The 16,361-nt window shown below is 44.7% G+C and overlaps 1 protein-coding gene across 4 annotated transcripts in view; it reads left to right on the top strand.

Moving 5' to 3' along the window:
- Nucleotides 1-16,153, top strand: part of LOC124038020 (KN motif and ankyrin repeat domain-containing protein 4-like) — a 96,299-nt gene extending 80,146 nt beyond the window's left edge. For all 4 annotated transcript variants that reach the window (XM_046353382.1, XM_046353385.1, XM_046353383.1 and 1 more), the window contains exons 4-10: nucleotides 1,869-1,965; nucleotides 7,778-8,086; nucleotides 9,706-9,790; nucleotides 12,277-12,496; nucleotides 12,894-13,036; nucleotides 13,440-13,640; nucleotides 14,706-16,153. In XM_046353382.1, coding sequence (XP_046209338.1) covers nucleotides 1,869-1,965; nucleotides 7,778-8,086; nucleotides 9,706-9,790; nucleotides 12,277-12,496; nucleotides 12,894-13,036; nucleotides 13,440-13,640; nucleotides 14,706-14,864 — 1,214 coding nt within the window. In that variant the 3' untranslated portion in view covers nucleotides 14,865-16,153. The remainder of the gene's footprint in view (nucleotides 1-1,868; nucleotides 1,966-7,777; nucleotides 8,087-9,705; nucleotides 9,791-12,276; nucleotides 12,497-12,893; nucleotides 13,037-13,439; nucleotides 13,641-14,705) is intronic.
- The last annotated feature ends 208 nt before the right edge of the window (nucleotides 16,154-16,361 follow it).

Raw genomic sequence — 16,361 nt, 5'->3', positions numbered from 1 at the left:
GGTATACATCTTATGTCAAAAGTTTAACATGTTTGCATTTTAGCTAAGTCTAACCCTTTTCCTAACCTTAACCTAATTTTCTTACCCTGTTATGTTAATTATCATAACCTGCTGCGTAAATTCTCAGAAACTGCTACAAAAAGTAAATTCTGACATAAGCAGTAAACCATTAGTCAAAACCTATGCCTGTCCGCCATCCCACTTCTGACACCAATGTAACAAATTATATAATAATTAGGTGGGTGCTAACATTCGTCTTATTTCACATGAACAAGTTTGTATTATACACATGTGTGAACTGGAAATTAGTTTTTTGCATTTTTGTATATCCCACTCACCCTGGGGTCAAGGATCAGACATTATTGATAGTGACCCTTGAGCAATTAATGTTCAGTGCCTTGCTCAAGGGTATTTCAACATATTTTTCACCTGGTTAGCGTGTGGTTTCAAACCAGCAACCTTTCTGTTACAGGCCCAACACTCTTAACCACTAGGGTACCTGCCACCATTCAGGTGGTAATCGCAACCAGGACTGGAACCTGTGTCCAGTGACTGTTAAAGCCAACACCTTAGCCATGACACCAAGTGGTCTGTACCTCTTTGCAAGGTTGATCAGTGTTAGGTCACTACAATATTAATTACAGCTCTCTATTGTCACACGCTCTTATGTGAGCGTTTCTAAAGACTTCAGAACTGGCAGCGGACTTTAATTAACATAACCATAGGCCACGTAAACACTTCCACTCACAGGTGGCCAAAAATAACTAACTGAAAGCCACGCCTCCAATGATTGCACCTTTATATTCAAAACATTGGGTACAAAAATGTACCATCATACTAGATTATCCGCACATGTGTACCATAAAAGGTACCATAAGAGATCATATGTGCACCTCTGGTACATTGTGTATTTTGATCGTTTTGTACCACAGGGAACAATACTGTACCCTTACTGTACCCTTTTGTTTACTGAGTAGTGACTGTAGCAGGTGTTGTAATGTCATGTTGTTATCCTCCTTGACGCTGTTACAATCTTCTTGTTTGACCCAGCAGAAAGTTCACATCTGTTTCAGATTTATATAGAGTAGGTGATTAGTGTATCCATGTGTGTGTGTGTGTGTGTGTGTGTGTGTGTGTGTGTGTGTGTGTGTGTGTGTGTGTGTGTGTGTGTGTGTGTGTGTGTGTGTGTGTGTGTGTGTGTGTGTGTGTGTGTGTGTGTGTGTGTGTGTGTGTGTGTGTGTGTGTGTGTGGATACAAGATATCCTGTACGTGCTGAAGATGGAAAGCACACACTACCCTATTTCCCAGAGGCCTGACAACTCTCTCTCTGTATCTCTCTCTCTCTCTCTCTCTCTCTCTCTCTCTCTCTCTCTCTCTCTCTCTCTCTCTCTCTCTCTCTCTCTCTCTGTCTCTCTCGATCTCTCTCTCTCTCTCTCTCTCTCTCTCTCTCTCTCTGCTCTGTCTCTCTCTCTCTCTCTCTCTCTCTCTCTCTCTCTCTCTCTCTGTCTCTCTCGATCTCTCTCTCTCTCTCTCTCTCTCTCTCTCTCTCTCTCTCTCTCTCTCTCTCTCTCTCTCTCTCTCTCTGGCTCTCTCTCTCTCTCTCTCTCTCTCTCTCTCTCTCTCTCTCTCTCTCGATCTCTCTCGATCTCTCTCTCTCTCTCTCTCTCTCTCTCTCTCTCTCTCTCTCTCTCTCTCTCTCGCTCTGTCTCGCTCTGTCTCGCTCTGTCTCTGTCTCTCTCGATCTCTCTCTCTCTCTCTCTCTCTCTCTCTCTCTCTCTCTCTCTCTCTCTCTCTCTCTCTCTCTCTCTCTCTCTCTCTCTCTCTCTCTGTCTCTCTCGATCTCTCTCTGGCTCTCTCTCGTTCTCTAGGTCTGAAATCCATCATGAAGAAGAACGATGCCGCTGACAAACAGGGGAACAGAGGAGGAGCCAAGAAGAGCCTAAAGTTTGTGGGCGTCAACGGAGGGTAAAGCTCGTACAGTGCTGTATGTAGGTGTAGCCTATATACATGTACTGTTAGTTGCACAAAAAATCACTATACTCTATACATTATAGATTACAGAACTATATTTAGAATATGTTGTTTATGCAATAGTACGTATAGCATAATGAATTCGGCATAAAATACTATATGGTTCTATAGTATTTACGTTGACTAAAGTAATTGTATTTTTAGCACGGCTGTGTTGCGGTTGTAAGTACGAGGCGGAGCTGAGCACAACCTTGAGTGTACAATTTCTTTACCAATTAAATAAATAACGCTAGTTTGATAAATGTATTCATAGGCTACTATTTCATCCCTCCACAGAAAATATAGTTTTGACACAAATCTATGGTCGCAGGCCAAGCCAGCTGGTCGGTTGGTGTCGTTATCATCCAAACCTACTGGTCGTTCATGCTGCTGACAGTGATGGCGCTGTCCGCCGTGCTGAATTTAGCGCATTAATAATCACGCTCATCAAGCAGAAATACCAAACCTTGTAGCCTACTGTCGGACCATTTTACAGAAAAGGGAATTATTGTAATCATAAAACTGACATGATTTATTTATTCCCATCATCCACTATTGGTTGTAAACATTATTGTGCACTTTGCCATTCATTGTGCAGCCTTTGAAGTATGCATCTAATGGGGCCTAGTCAGCCGTTTAGCCGGAACTGGCGGGTGGTTCTTGAAGTCGGACCCTGTCAGGATGTTGTTCCATCTTTTCCTGCTGCCCTGGGAAGGGGTCCAATAGCTCTAATATCAAAATATGTAGACTATTTATTTCCACAACAAACAGTCGGCGCAGCATGGAACCGTGTGTTAACTCCGACTGGCTCCCGACTGTACCACACACTACAGAGACCACCCGCTTGAGATGCAGGTAGAAGGCTGGGGTGTCTTGCAGGAGCTTGCTAATATACACTGAGTATACATGAAGAACATCTTCTCTTTCCATGACATAGACTGACCAGGTGAATCCAGGTGAAAGCTATGATCCCACACTTGTAAATCCACTGCAATCAGTTTAGATGAAGGGGAGGAGACAGGTTAAAGAAGGATTTTTAAGCCTTGAGACAATTAAGACATGGATTGTGTATGTGTACGTTTCAAAGGGTGAATGGACCAGACAAAATATTTAAGTGACTTTGAACGAGGTATGGTAGTAGGTGCCAGGCACACCGGTTTGTGACAAGAACTATAACGCTGCTGGGTTTTTCATGTTCAACAGTTTCCTGTGTGTATCAAGAATGGTCCACCACCCAAAGGACATCCAGCCAACTTGACACAACTGTAGGAAGCATTGGAGTCAACATGGGCCAGCATCCTTTTGGAATGCTTTTGGAACCCTTTGTAGAGTCCATGCCCTGACAAATTGAAGCTGTTCTGAGGGAAGGGAACTCCTAGCTGAGAAAAGGTCAACTCCATTCTCTTATATCGAGGCAGAGTTTTGAGTTTTGATAAATGGCCGCATGATTTTCTAGCAACAACATTGAGTCACCTTCAATCAACACTAATCAATTCTGAAAATGCTTACCTGTGCCTATGTTTGTCCTGTACAACTGTGGATCTTCCACGGGGTGCTGAAATTCAGACTTTTAATTCAAACTTTTATTGAAAACAACCACCGACTTTTTCCTCATTTGCACGTAAACTACGATTCAGTTGGCACACGTGCATTCACGCGGAATTGAGCAACACAAATCTGAAAAAAGTTGGTTGTATTTGTTACAAGTTTGCATTAAAAGTATGAATTTCAGCCCCCGCGGAAGGACCACGGTTGTACAGGACAAACATAGGCACACAAGGCTTGTTTTGACCAGCCCATTGCAGAACACTACAGATGCCATATCTTAATTTCAGCCAGTTTCACCCAGCAGGGAAATGTATTGTTATGTTGTTTTAATGGACATTTTCTGTAAGGTAGCCTTGCAGTTAGAGAGGCCAGCCAGAAACCATGAGCAAGGCACTTAACTGATTCGGAGGGGTTGGGTTAAATGCGGAAGACACATTTCAGTTACATTCAGTCGGACAACTGACGAAGTATCCCCCTTTCCCTTTTAACCCCCCACAACAACAGCTCCCCGGGCGCACATTGTGGCAGCCCCTTGCACCCATCCAAATAAACTGTATGTCTATATGTGTGTGTCTTTCAGAGGGGTGGGTTAAAAGCAGAAGTAATATTTCGGTTGGACCTTGTGTGCAATTGACCAATAAAGTTATTTTAATCTTAATCTTAATTTTCATTAGGGCAAATCAAGACTGAAATGTGCAGGAAAATTCCTGCCTATGGTATGATCAAATTAAGATACGGCATCTGTATTTCTTCACACTCCTCACACAGCCTGTGGTGTTCTGGCCTTCTGCTCACTCTTTCTCTGTTTTTCTATCTGCTCCATCTTTCATCCTGTCTGTCCCATAGACACATTGCCCTCACTCTGACACTGTGTGGGTGTGTGTGCATGCTTGTGTGTGTGTACGTGTGTGATGCTCTCTGATTCAGCTGTGTTCTGATTGTCAAAGGCCTCTCTCCTGTCTGTGTGATTAGAACAGGCTGGCCTAGCGTTAGTGCTATAGTTAGTATAAGTAAAGGACTTAGCATTAGTGCTATAGTTAGTGTATGTAAAGGACTTAGCATTAGTGCTATAGTTAGTATAAGTAAAGGACTTAGCATTAGTGCTATAGTTAGTGTATGTAAAGGACTTAGCATTAGTGCTATAGTTAGTATAAGTAAAGGACTTAGCATTAGTGCTATAGTTATTATATGTAAAGGACTTAGCATTAGTGCTATACTTAGTATAAGAAAAGGACTTAGCATGAGTGCTATAGTTAGTGTAAGTAAAGGACTTAGCATTAATGCTATTGTTAGTATAATAAAGGACTTATCATTAGTGCTATAGTTAGTATAAGTAAAGGACTTAGCATGAGTGCTATAGTTAGTATATGTAAAGGACTTAGCGTTAATGCTATAGTTAGTATAATAAAGGACTTAGCATTAGTGGTAGAGTTAGTATAAGTAAAGGACTTAGCATTAGTGCTATAGTTAGTATATGTAAAGGACTTAGCCAGTACAGCTTCCGCCTGATTCAGCTCACACCAAGGCTCAAACCCAGGACCTCTGCCTTGCTAGCACATGTGACCATCCTCTGCTTCTTACCAGTCACTGCCATGCAAAAAGCTAGCTATTTGCTGGCACAAATGGGGACACTTCAGGCTGAGGAGTAAGTTTCACACATTCCCATGTGCAACAAATACACTACCTGCTGACTGGCCCGCCCACCAGCACACACATAATTACTATATAATTACTATAGCCTGGCCATAACACATTTCTGGGTGTGACAGCAGACAGCAGCCCGTCCCTCTCATTAAAACTATAACAGACAACACAATCAGAATGGATCTACTGATGAACTGATTCTTTGATTTCTTACCTGATGAGGTTCATTCAGATAACAGCTCAAAGGGAGACTCGTATCATGATGCAACAAACTATAATAATTGTGTAAGGTGATCAAACTGATCATTTCTGAAGATGTTTTTTATTTGTATTTGTTTTAATTTAGGGGGTGGAACATCTTTAATATTGCAAATAGTTTGTGAATTCTATCAATGTAATTTGTCTGCATGATTTCCAATCCCCCATTTATATTTTTTATAAATACAGTTGAAGTTGGAAGTTTACATACACTTCGGTTGGAGTCATTAAAACTCGTTTTTAACCATTCCACACATTTTTTGATAACAAACTATAGTTTTGGCAAGTCGGTTAGGACATCTACTTTGTGCATGACACAAGTAATTTTCCCAACAATTGTTTACAGACAGATTATTTCACTTATAATTCACTGTATCACAATTCCAGTGGGTCAGAAGTTGACATACACTAAGTTGACTGTGCTTTTAAACAGCTTGGAAAATTCCAGAGAAGGATGTCATGGCTTTAGAAGCTTCTGATAGGCTAATTGACATCATTTGAGTCAATTGGAGGTGTACCTGTGGATGTATTTCAAGGCATACCTTCAAACTCAGTGCCTCTTTGCTTGACATCAGGGGAAAATCAAAAGAAATCCGCCAAGACCTCAGAAAAAAATGTATACCTCCACAAGTCTAGTTCATCATTGGGAGCAATTTCCAAACACCTGAAGGTACCACGTTCATCTGTACAATACAAACAATGGTACGCAAGTATAAACACCATGGGACCACAACGCCGTCATACCGCTCCGGAAGGAGACGCATTCTGTCTCCTGGAGATGAAAGTACTTTAGTGCGAAAAGTGCAAATCAAACCCAGAACAACAGCAAAGGACCGTGTGAAGATGCTGGAGGAAACAGGTACAAAAGTATCTATATCCACAGTAAAACTAGTCATATATCAACATAACATGAAAGGCCACTGAGCAAGGAAGAAGCCACTGCTCCAAAACTGCCATAAAAAAGCCAGACTCCATTCTGCTGCAGTTGGGGACAAAGATCGTACTTTTTGGAGAAATGTCCTCTGGTCTGATGAATCAAAAATAGAACTGTTTGGCCATAATGACCATCGTTATGTTTGGAGGAAAAAGGTGGAGGCTTTCAAGCTGAAGAAACCATCCCAACCGTGAAGCAAGTGGGTGGCGGCATCATGTTGTGGGGGTGCTTTGCTGCAGGAGGGACTGGTGCACTTCACAAAATAGATGGCATCATGAGGAGGGAAAATTATGTGGAAATATTGAAGCAACATCTCAAGACATCAGTCAGGAAGTTAAAGCTTGGTCGCAAATGGGTCTCCCAAATGGACAATGACTCCAAACACATTTCCGAAGTTGTGGCAAAATGGCTTAAGGACAACAAAGTCAAGGTATTGGAGTGGCCATCACAAAGCCCTGACCTCAATCCTATAGAAAATGTGTGTGCACAGTAAACTTTGTGTATGTAGACTTCTGACCCACTGGAATTGTGATACAATGAATTATAAGTGAAATAATCTGTCTGTAAGCAATTGTTGGAAAATGACTTGTGTCATGCACAGAATAGTTGTCCTAACCGACTTGCTAAAACTATAGTTTGTTAACAAGAAATTTGTGGAGTTGTTGAAAAACTAGTATTAATTACTCCAACCTAAGCGTATGTAAACTTCTAACTTCTACTGTATATTATTGATAATTAGCTGTTCTGTGAATGGAAAATTCTCAACTTTTTTAAAGGGTTCACTGTGTCATATAAAAAATGTAATAGCCTGGTTATGGTTGCCCCTAACCTTTGACCCATACCAGGAAGTGCATGCTGAATACCTCTGTTCAGATGTTTTCTCCATCCATACCCTCCTTGTCCCCCATCACAACCCAACTTTAAGAACACCCACACACACACATTGCCATGAGAACATAGCACAGACCTCCCTCCTTCCTTCAGACCCTGATCCCATGACCTCTCCTTACACTGCCTCTATTTGCCCTTCTCCTTCTGGAATTCTGTGGCCCCTGAACAAAAGGTCCACAAACATCCATGAAGGAACACTATTCCATGCCAGACCTTAGCCTATCTGACCTTAGTCTTTCTGATCAAGGGCCCTATAGAAGTTCCTTGACAGTGACAAAAACTTACAAACACACATACCTTTTCATGAACCATCTTCCCCAAGCCATGTTCTCACTGGTCACAGATGTTAGTGATTCCAAGATGTTACACAAAAATGTTATGTTAGGCCAATGGCCAGCCCACATGGGGCTGAATGGACTTATTTGATCATTTCAATGCTCTTCCAACATCTGTACTCTCACTGATGCTGTTTGTGCTGTTGTTAATGTCCAGGTATGAGACTACCTCAAGTGAGGAGGAATCCAGTGAGGAGGAGAAGGGGGAGGTAGAGGAGGAGGTGGACAGCTCTGAGCCTGAGGAGGAGCGGGAGAAGGAGGAGGAGGTGGACAGCTCTGAGCCTGAGGAGGAGCGGGAGAAGGAGGAGGGAGGTGGAGCAGCTCAGGGCCAGGGGGAGGCCACAGCTACAGAGGACGAGCCCCAGGGAGCAGGGGCCCAGGCTGGGGAGACGGAGGTCCATGAAGACTCTCAGGACCCAGAGAACAGCCAGGCACTCCTGGAGGAGCAGCTAGCTGCATCATCAGGGTGTGTAGGGAGATAGAAGGAGAGTGTGGATGTGCGGGGAAATGGATTATCAAAAAATATATGATTATTTAAGTAGTGAGATAGAGAAGTTGGTGACCAGAACATGTGTTGGTTGACTCCCACAGTGGGCCAGCCACCAGGCAGTTCTTGACCAAGGTTCTTTACCCACATTGTTTCATTAAATATCATCCAGAGTCGATGACTTCTGAAATGAGAACCGCACGCGGCTTTGCCGCAACAGAGTAGAGCAACACCCTTCAATTGATGCTCTGGGAAACAAAAGAAAGTGGACGCATCACAAAAACAGATATAAAATGAAAACACGGATAATTATAAGGGAGCAAGAAAAAGTATAAATTGCCTACAATATTTACAATAACTTTTCAATCAACAAATTGACATATTTCCAAGGAAAGCCCAGAGAGGGGTAATACCAGATATTTACATTTTTTAACACCTGTAACTGACATTTCCTGCCATCTAGAGCAACAAAAATGTCTTTTTTTTACATAGTGCTGCAACCAGTCCACAAGATGGCACAACACACCTCTTACATTCATTAGGGACAACCTTGATCCAGGGCTTTCTTCAGGTGAGGCCCAGCTGAGTAAAGCCTGGAACCTACAGTATAGAGCCTTCAGGGCCCAGTTAGACCACAATGAGACAGGTGCTGAGTGAGGCTTTAATATATCAGCCATCCACCCCACTGATGGGGACCGGCCCCTTCCGCTGCTGACATACCAGACATATACACACACACACACACACACACACACACACACACACACACACACACACACACACACACACACACACACACGCACACACACACACACACACACACACGCACACGCACGCGCACGCGCACGCGCACACGCACACGCACACGCACACACACACACACACACACACACACACACACACACACACACACACACACACACACACACACACACACACACACACACACACACACACACACACACACACACACACACACACACACACACACACACAAGCACACACAAGCACACACATATACACACAACACACACACACACACTAAAGTGTGATTCAGTTCCATGGAGGATGTGTTGCATATGTTGACCTTTGACCTCTGTCTCAGAAAAGCCCCCAGGGGTTGTTCTGTCTGTGTTGGTCAGGAAGGAGCAGGCGTGACATCATGTGGGCTCTACGTTGTCGTTGACATCATTACATGCAGCAGCGCGACGAGAAGACAGACATGCCATGCTTATATATTACCACAGTGGATAAGGTGCCACAGTGAAGAGATAGGAAATGTACAGTTGCGCGTTTATTGCTTTCGATGAGTCATCGTCACACGAGTGTATCTTTCTCTTTATTTATAGTCTCGGTAAACGTAGTGTCCAAGCGATGTAAGCGATCATGTTGCATAAGGTAATGTGCTTTGCATTATGCTACCGCTGGATGCTTGTTGCTTATGTACTGTATGTTTAGGCATGTTTTGTTTTGAGGGACTCGATTTCCCTTCTCCGGTTCATGCTAATCTAATCCAGACCATTTCACCACCACATACGTCTGTCTGTCAATATGAATTGCCATGAAAGATAACTTAAAGTTCTGCCATGTTCACACAGGGAGACGATCGATAAGGGCTTCATGGAAGCGTGTGACTACATTGAGGGTCGTATGGCAGAGGTGGTGGCCCCCGATAAAGAAATGGTAAGAACGGTTCCCTTCACACTGTTGTGCCTGAGGTTAATCGTGGTTAAGGCCGACACCCTCTTCACATACAGTGCCAGTCAAAAGTTTGGACACACCTACTCATTCAAGGGAGTATCTTTATTTGTACTTTTTTACTATTTTTACTACATCAAAACTATGAAATAACACATATGGAATCATGTAGTAGCCAACAAAAATGTTAAATAAATTGAACAAATCAAAATATATTTTATATTTGAGATTCAAAGTAGCCACCCTTTGCCTTGATGACAACTTTACACACTCACCCTTGGCATTCTCTCAACCAGCTTCATGAGGTAGTCACCTGGAAGGCATTTCAATACACAGGTGTGCCTTGTTGAAAGTAATTTGTGGAATTTCTTTCTTTCTTAATCAATCAGGTGTGTTGTGACAAGGTAGGATTGGTAGACAGAAGATGGCCCTATTTGGTAAAAGACCAAGTCCATATTATGGCAAGAACAGCTCAAATAAGCAAAGAGAAACAACAGTCCACCATTACTTGAAGACATAAAGGTCAGTCAATAAGGAACATTTCAAGAACTTTGAAAGTTTCTTCAAGTGCAGTCACAAAAACCATCAAGCGCTATGATTGAAACTGGCTCTCATGAGGACCACCACAGGAAAGGAAGACCCAGAGTTACCTCTGCTGCAGAGGATAAGTTCATTAGAGTTACCAGTCTCAGAAATCAGCAATTGGCTGCATCTCAGATTGCAGCCCAAATAAATGCTTCACAGAGTTCAAGTAACAGACACATCTCAACATCAACTGTTTAGAGGAGACAGCGTGAAATCAGGCCTTCATGGTCAAATTGCTGCAAAGAAACCACTACTAAAGGACACCAATAATAAGAAGAGACTTGCTTGGGCCAAGAAACAGGAGCAATGGACATTAGACCGGTGGAAATCTGTCCTTTGGTCTGATGAGTCCAAATTTGAGATTTTTGTTTCCAACCGCCGTGTCTTTGTGAGACGCAGAGTAGGTGAACGGATGATCTCTGCATGTGTGGTTCCCACCATGAAGCATGGAGTAGGAGGTGTTATGGTGTGGGGGTGCTTTGCTGGTGATACTGTCAGTGATTTAATTAGAATTCAAGGCACACTTAACCAGAATAGCTACCACAGCATTCTGCAGCGATATGCCATCTCATCTGGATTGCGCCTAGTGGGACTATCATTTGTTTTTCAACAGGACAATGACCCAACACACCTCCAGGCTGTGTAAGGGCTATTTGACCAAGAAGGAGAGTGATGGAGTGCTGCATCAGATGACCTGGCCTCCACAATCCCCCGACCTCAACCCAATTGAGATGGTTTGGGATGGGTTGGACTGCAGAGTGAAGGAAAAGCAGCCAGCAAGTGTTCAGCATGTGGGAACTCCTTCAAGACTGTTGGAAAAGCATTCCTCATGAAGCTGGTTGAGAGAACGCCAAGAGTATGCAAAACTGTCATCAAGGCAACTTTGAAGAATCTAACATATATTTTGATTTGTTTAACACTTTTGGGTTACTACATGATTCCATATGTGTTATTTCATAGTTGTGATGTCTTCACTATTATTCCACAATGTAGAAAATAGTCAAAATAAAGAAAAACCCTTGAATGAGTAGGTGTCCAAACTTTTGACTGGTATTGTATGCGATCCATAAACAGCGTGGTCTTCCCACTATGTACCTCATTTTTGAGCTTTCAATAAAAACTGGGTACAAGTACAAGTGCTATCAAAACGTGAACCCTAACCCTACCTTGAATTCCACACCTCGGCTAAACCCTAAACCCTAACCCCACCCATAACCCTAACCCTAGCTTCATGTCCACATCCCAGTACAACCCTAACCCTAGCCTCAACCACAACCCTAACCCTAGCTTCATGTCCACATCCCAGTACAACAATGTGTGTGTGTGTGTTCTATCCCTCTATCAGAGACATGTCCTGATGGTGTTGTACCAGGAGAGTGTGTGTGTCCTCTCCCTCTATCAGAGACATGTCCTGATGGTGTTGTACCAGGAGAGTGTGTGTGTCCTCTCCCTCTATCAGAGACATGTCCTGATGGTGTTGTACCAGGAGAGTGTGTGTGTCCTCTCCCTCTATCAGAGACATGTCCTGATGGTGTTGTACCAGGAGAGTGTGTGTGTCCTCTCCCTCTATCAGAGACATGTCCTGATGGTGTTGTACCAGGAGAGTGTGTGTGTCCTCTCCCTCTATCAGAGACATGTCCTGATGGTGTTATACCAGGAGAGTGTGTGTGTCCTCTCCCTCTATCAGAGACATGTCCTGATGGTGTTGTACCAGGAGAGTGTGTGTGTCCTCTCCCTCTATCAGAGACATGTCCTGATGGTGTTGTACCAGGAGAGTGTGTGTGTCATAGTGTGTGTGTTCTCTCCCTCTATCAGAGACATGTCCTGATGGTGTTGTACCAGGAAAGTGTGTGTGTCATAGTGTGTGTGTTATCTCCCTCTATCAGAGACATGTCCTGATGGTGTTGTACCAGGAGTGGTTCCGTGTGTCTAGTCAGAAGGACTCTCTGGCTGACACCGTCACCCTCTACCTGAGAGAGGTGGGCATCGCCACGCCGACCCTCCTGCGTTACATCGTGAACCTGGCCGACGGCAACGGCAACACAGCGCTCCACTACAGCGTGTCCCACTCCAACTTCCCTGTGGTCAAACTGCTGCTGGACACCGGTACGGGACAACCATACACCTCTCTCTAACACCCTCACCCTCACTCTCATCTACCAATTCAATTCTCTCTCACCCCTTCTTCTCAGTCTCTCTAGTGCGCCTTTTTCCCCCCTCCATACCCCTTTTCCCTCATCGAGTCCTTCGCTATTGACTTGAAATGGTCTGTGTGTGAGTTTGTATGTGCCCACGGCACGCTTGAGCACGCGTACGTATGTCTGCGTGTGTGTTCATGTACGCGTGCTTTTGGTTTTGTGTACTGTGTGTGTGTGTGTGTGTGTGTGTGTGTGTGTGTGTGTGTGTGTGTGTGTGTGTGTGTGTGTGTGTGTGTGTGTGTGTGTGTGTGTGTGTGTGTGTGTGTGTGTGTGTGTGTGTGTGTGTGTGTGTGTGTGTGTGGTAGGTCTGTGTGAGGTGGACATCCTGAACAAGGCGGGCTACACAGCCGTGATGCTGGCCTCCCTAACAGCTGCTGATGGATCAGAGGACATGGAGGTGGCTCTGCAGCTACTGAGACAGGGAGATGTCAATGCCCGCGCTAGCCAGGTACACACAACATGTGCACATCTGCCTCCACACACACACACACACATATTGTACACTCACAGACGAACATTAACACTGAGCCACTGTATAGTCACACTCACCTGCACTCAGGCAGTCACAGACTGTACATTCACTCAGCTATCTCCTGTACAAGCCAATCTATAGACATTGAAATACCTGCAGTGACCTACGAGCCCTTTTATTTGTACCTCTTTTCTTGTGTGGCCCCAAAAAAGTATATATATTTAACAAAAAATACCTATACTCAATACAAACCTACTCACCCAGTCACAGTGTACTTGACTCTCTTCCTCACACTCATTCTTCCTACCACAAACATACATCGTTTCCTTCCTGTGCTCTCTCCTTTTCTCTTACTCCTCTCTCTCTCCCTGCTTCTAAGGCAGGGCAGACGGCTCTGATGCTATCGGTCAGCCATGGTCGTACAGCCATGGTGCGGTTGCTGCTGAGCTGCCAGGCTGACCTCAACATTCAGGACAGAGACGGTTCGACCGCACTCATGTGCGCGTGTGAGCACGGTCACACCGAGATCGCTCGGGTGCTACTGGAGTCTGGCCACTGTGACACCAGCCTCACAGACAAGGTAGGAACGCACGCACACACATGCTGTACACATACACACATCAGGGCATACACACAAACATGAACACATGCATACCACAGGAGATTAGTGGCACCTTAATTGGGGAGAATGGACTCATGGTAATGTCTGGAGCAGATTCAATGGGATCAAACACGTGGTTTCCATTTGTTTCTGTTCCGTATTATGAGCCGTTCTCCCCTCAGCAGCCCCCTGTAATACATGGAGTGCAGTTACTTTTGGACTTCCCAATATTTCAAAACAACACAACAGTGCCACCACATGGCTAACACTGTGAAGTGCATCATGTTCATTTAATTGAAAGAGTACAGAGACCCGCAGAGAATGTCAAATCCCCCTAACCTTTGAGCTGAATTGACCAGAAGCACACTATCCTATTTTACCTCCACCGAGTGATAGCAGCATGGGCATCCAGCTTCTAGGTTAATGACTGGTTTGTAGTGATGTCTCTCTGGGTTTGACACACTAATCCCTCCTAGAAGGTATTACACTGTACAGGATGTGTAGAGGTGTCTGTATGCGAATTGCGTGGCGGCTATGGCTGCAATCAGACCTTGTGCGAAGCCTCCAGGGTAAAGTAGACCCTGGAACCCCAGACATCGCCGTGTGGGTGTGGTGCTGTGGCAGACAGGCTGCAAATATCACTCTCTCTATCTCTTCCTTTCTCATGGTCCTGACATGGTATTATCCTGCTCTCACTCTCGTCCCACAAGCCAGCCAGGAATCGAACCGAGAATCTTACGATTCCGACACATTATCCATTGCACCACTGGCCCATTGTGACGATAACCTTTTTTTGGGTGTAGGTTTTGCCTGTACGCTCATTACCCAGGTCTCCTGTTTCTCCTGTTGGTCCTACTGTGGGAAGGGGAGGGAGCGAGGGAGGGGTCAAAAGCACACATTGTCTGGCTAGTGGAGAGGACAGTGTTCACTGTTCAAACATGATTGACCCACACTGTTTTTGTTTTCTCTAAAAGTGAATCAACATTCTCTCTCTCTCTCTCTCTCTGCCTCTGCCTTTGCCTCTCTCTCTCTCTCTCTCTCTAGAATGGTCAGAGGGCTCTGTCGGTGGCGGTAGTGTCCTCCCACGCCGAGATAGTTGACCTACTCAAGAGCCACTCAGATTCCACCACCACCCAGGCCTCCAACCCCTCTACCACCACCTCTGCCACCATCATCACCACCACCACAGCCTCTCTCCTCTGAGCCCCCTCCAGTAGCCCCTCTCTAACCCCGGACCCACCCCCACCCTGGACCCACTACACCCCGAACCCCTTTCTCTGGACCAGAGGAGGCTGGTGGGTGGAGGCATAAAAGGATGGGCTCATTGTAATGGCTGGAGTGGAATAAATGGAACGGTGTCAAACTGATCAATCATATGGAAACCACATGTTTGACTCCATTCCATTCATTCAAATGCAGCAATTACAATGAGCCTGTCCTCCTATAGCTCCTCCCACCAGCCTCCACTGTCATGGACCATACTCTTTTCCAGACTGTCTGGAGGACAGACAAAGGCTGTATTCACCACCACTGCCTATATCTCCCCACGGACCAGAGCTCAGCTCACAGATGGACCTATTGGACCGGAGCCCCACCGATCAGAGCTCAGCTCACAGATAGACCTATTGGACCGGAGCCCCACCGACCAGAGCTCAGCTCACAGATAGACCTATTGGACCGGAGCCCCACCGACCAGAGCTCAGCTCACAGATAGGCCTATTGGACCAGAGCCCCACCGACCAGAGCTCAGCTCACAGATAGACCTATTGGACCGGAGCCCCACCGACCAGAGCTCAGCTCACAGATAGGCCTATTGGACCAGAGCCCCACCGACCAGAGCTCAGCTCACAGATAGACCTATTGGACCGGAGCCCCACCGACCAGAGCTCAGCTCACAGATGGGCCTATTGGACCGGAGCCCCACGGAACCAGAATAGCACACATTCTTCACATTTCTGCCAACATTTAGGGAGTGGGAATAATGTGTCAACTGTTTGGCAGCCAGCCAATGTGACACTAAAAAACCCAGTAGCAGTGGCGACAGTGGTGATTGACAGGTGATCCAGGAAGAGGGCAGAAGCCAACAGAAGGATGATGGTTTGCTGCTTTATAATATAAAACAAGCTATTCAGGCCAAAATAATCTTAAACACATGATCTACCTTAACAATCGGTCATTTTATTATTAATACTATGTTTTTCCTTGTTATACCTGTATCTAAGTTTCCATCCAATTGGCAACAGATTTTCATGTGAATATTATAACATCCGCATGAAGAAAATATGCACATTTTCCCTCCGGCGGTGTGTTTCTAGCAAACTGACTTGTTGATGTATTGCACACACCATTTTAATTTTCGCATAAATTCAAATGTTTTTTGTTGTTGTGTGTTTCAAAAAATATATATGTTTTACCTTTATTTAACTAGGTAAGTCAGTTAAGAACAAATTCTAATTAACAATGACAGCCTACCCCAGCCAAACCTCGACAACATGGGCCAATTGTGCACCACCAAATCACAACCAGATGGGATACAGCCTGGATTTGAACCAGGGACTGTAGTGACTCCTCTTGCACAGAGATGCAGTGCCTTAGACCGCTGCACCAGTTGGGAGCCAAAAGTTCAATCAATCAATTAAGCAATCAATCAAATGTATTTATAAATACCTTTCTCCATCAGATGTCACAAAGTGCTATACA

The sequence above is a fragment of the Oncorhynchus gorbuscha genome, linkage group LG06, assembly GCF_021184085.1.
Source record: "Oncorhynchus gorbuscha isolate QuinsamMale2020 ecotype Even-year linkage group LG06, OgorEven_v1.0, whole genome shotgun sequence".
NCBI classification, from domain to species: Eukaryota; Metazoa; Chordata; class Actinopteri; order Salmoniformes; family Salmonidae; genus Oncorhynchus; species Oncorhynchus gorbuscha.
The sequence above is the reverse complement of the archived record's forward strand: the minus strand, read 5'-3'. Positions and strand labels throughout refer to the sequence as shown.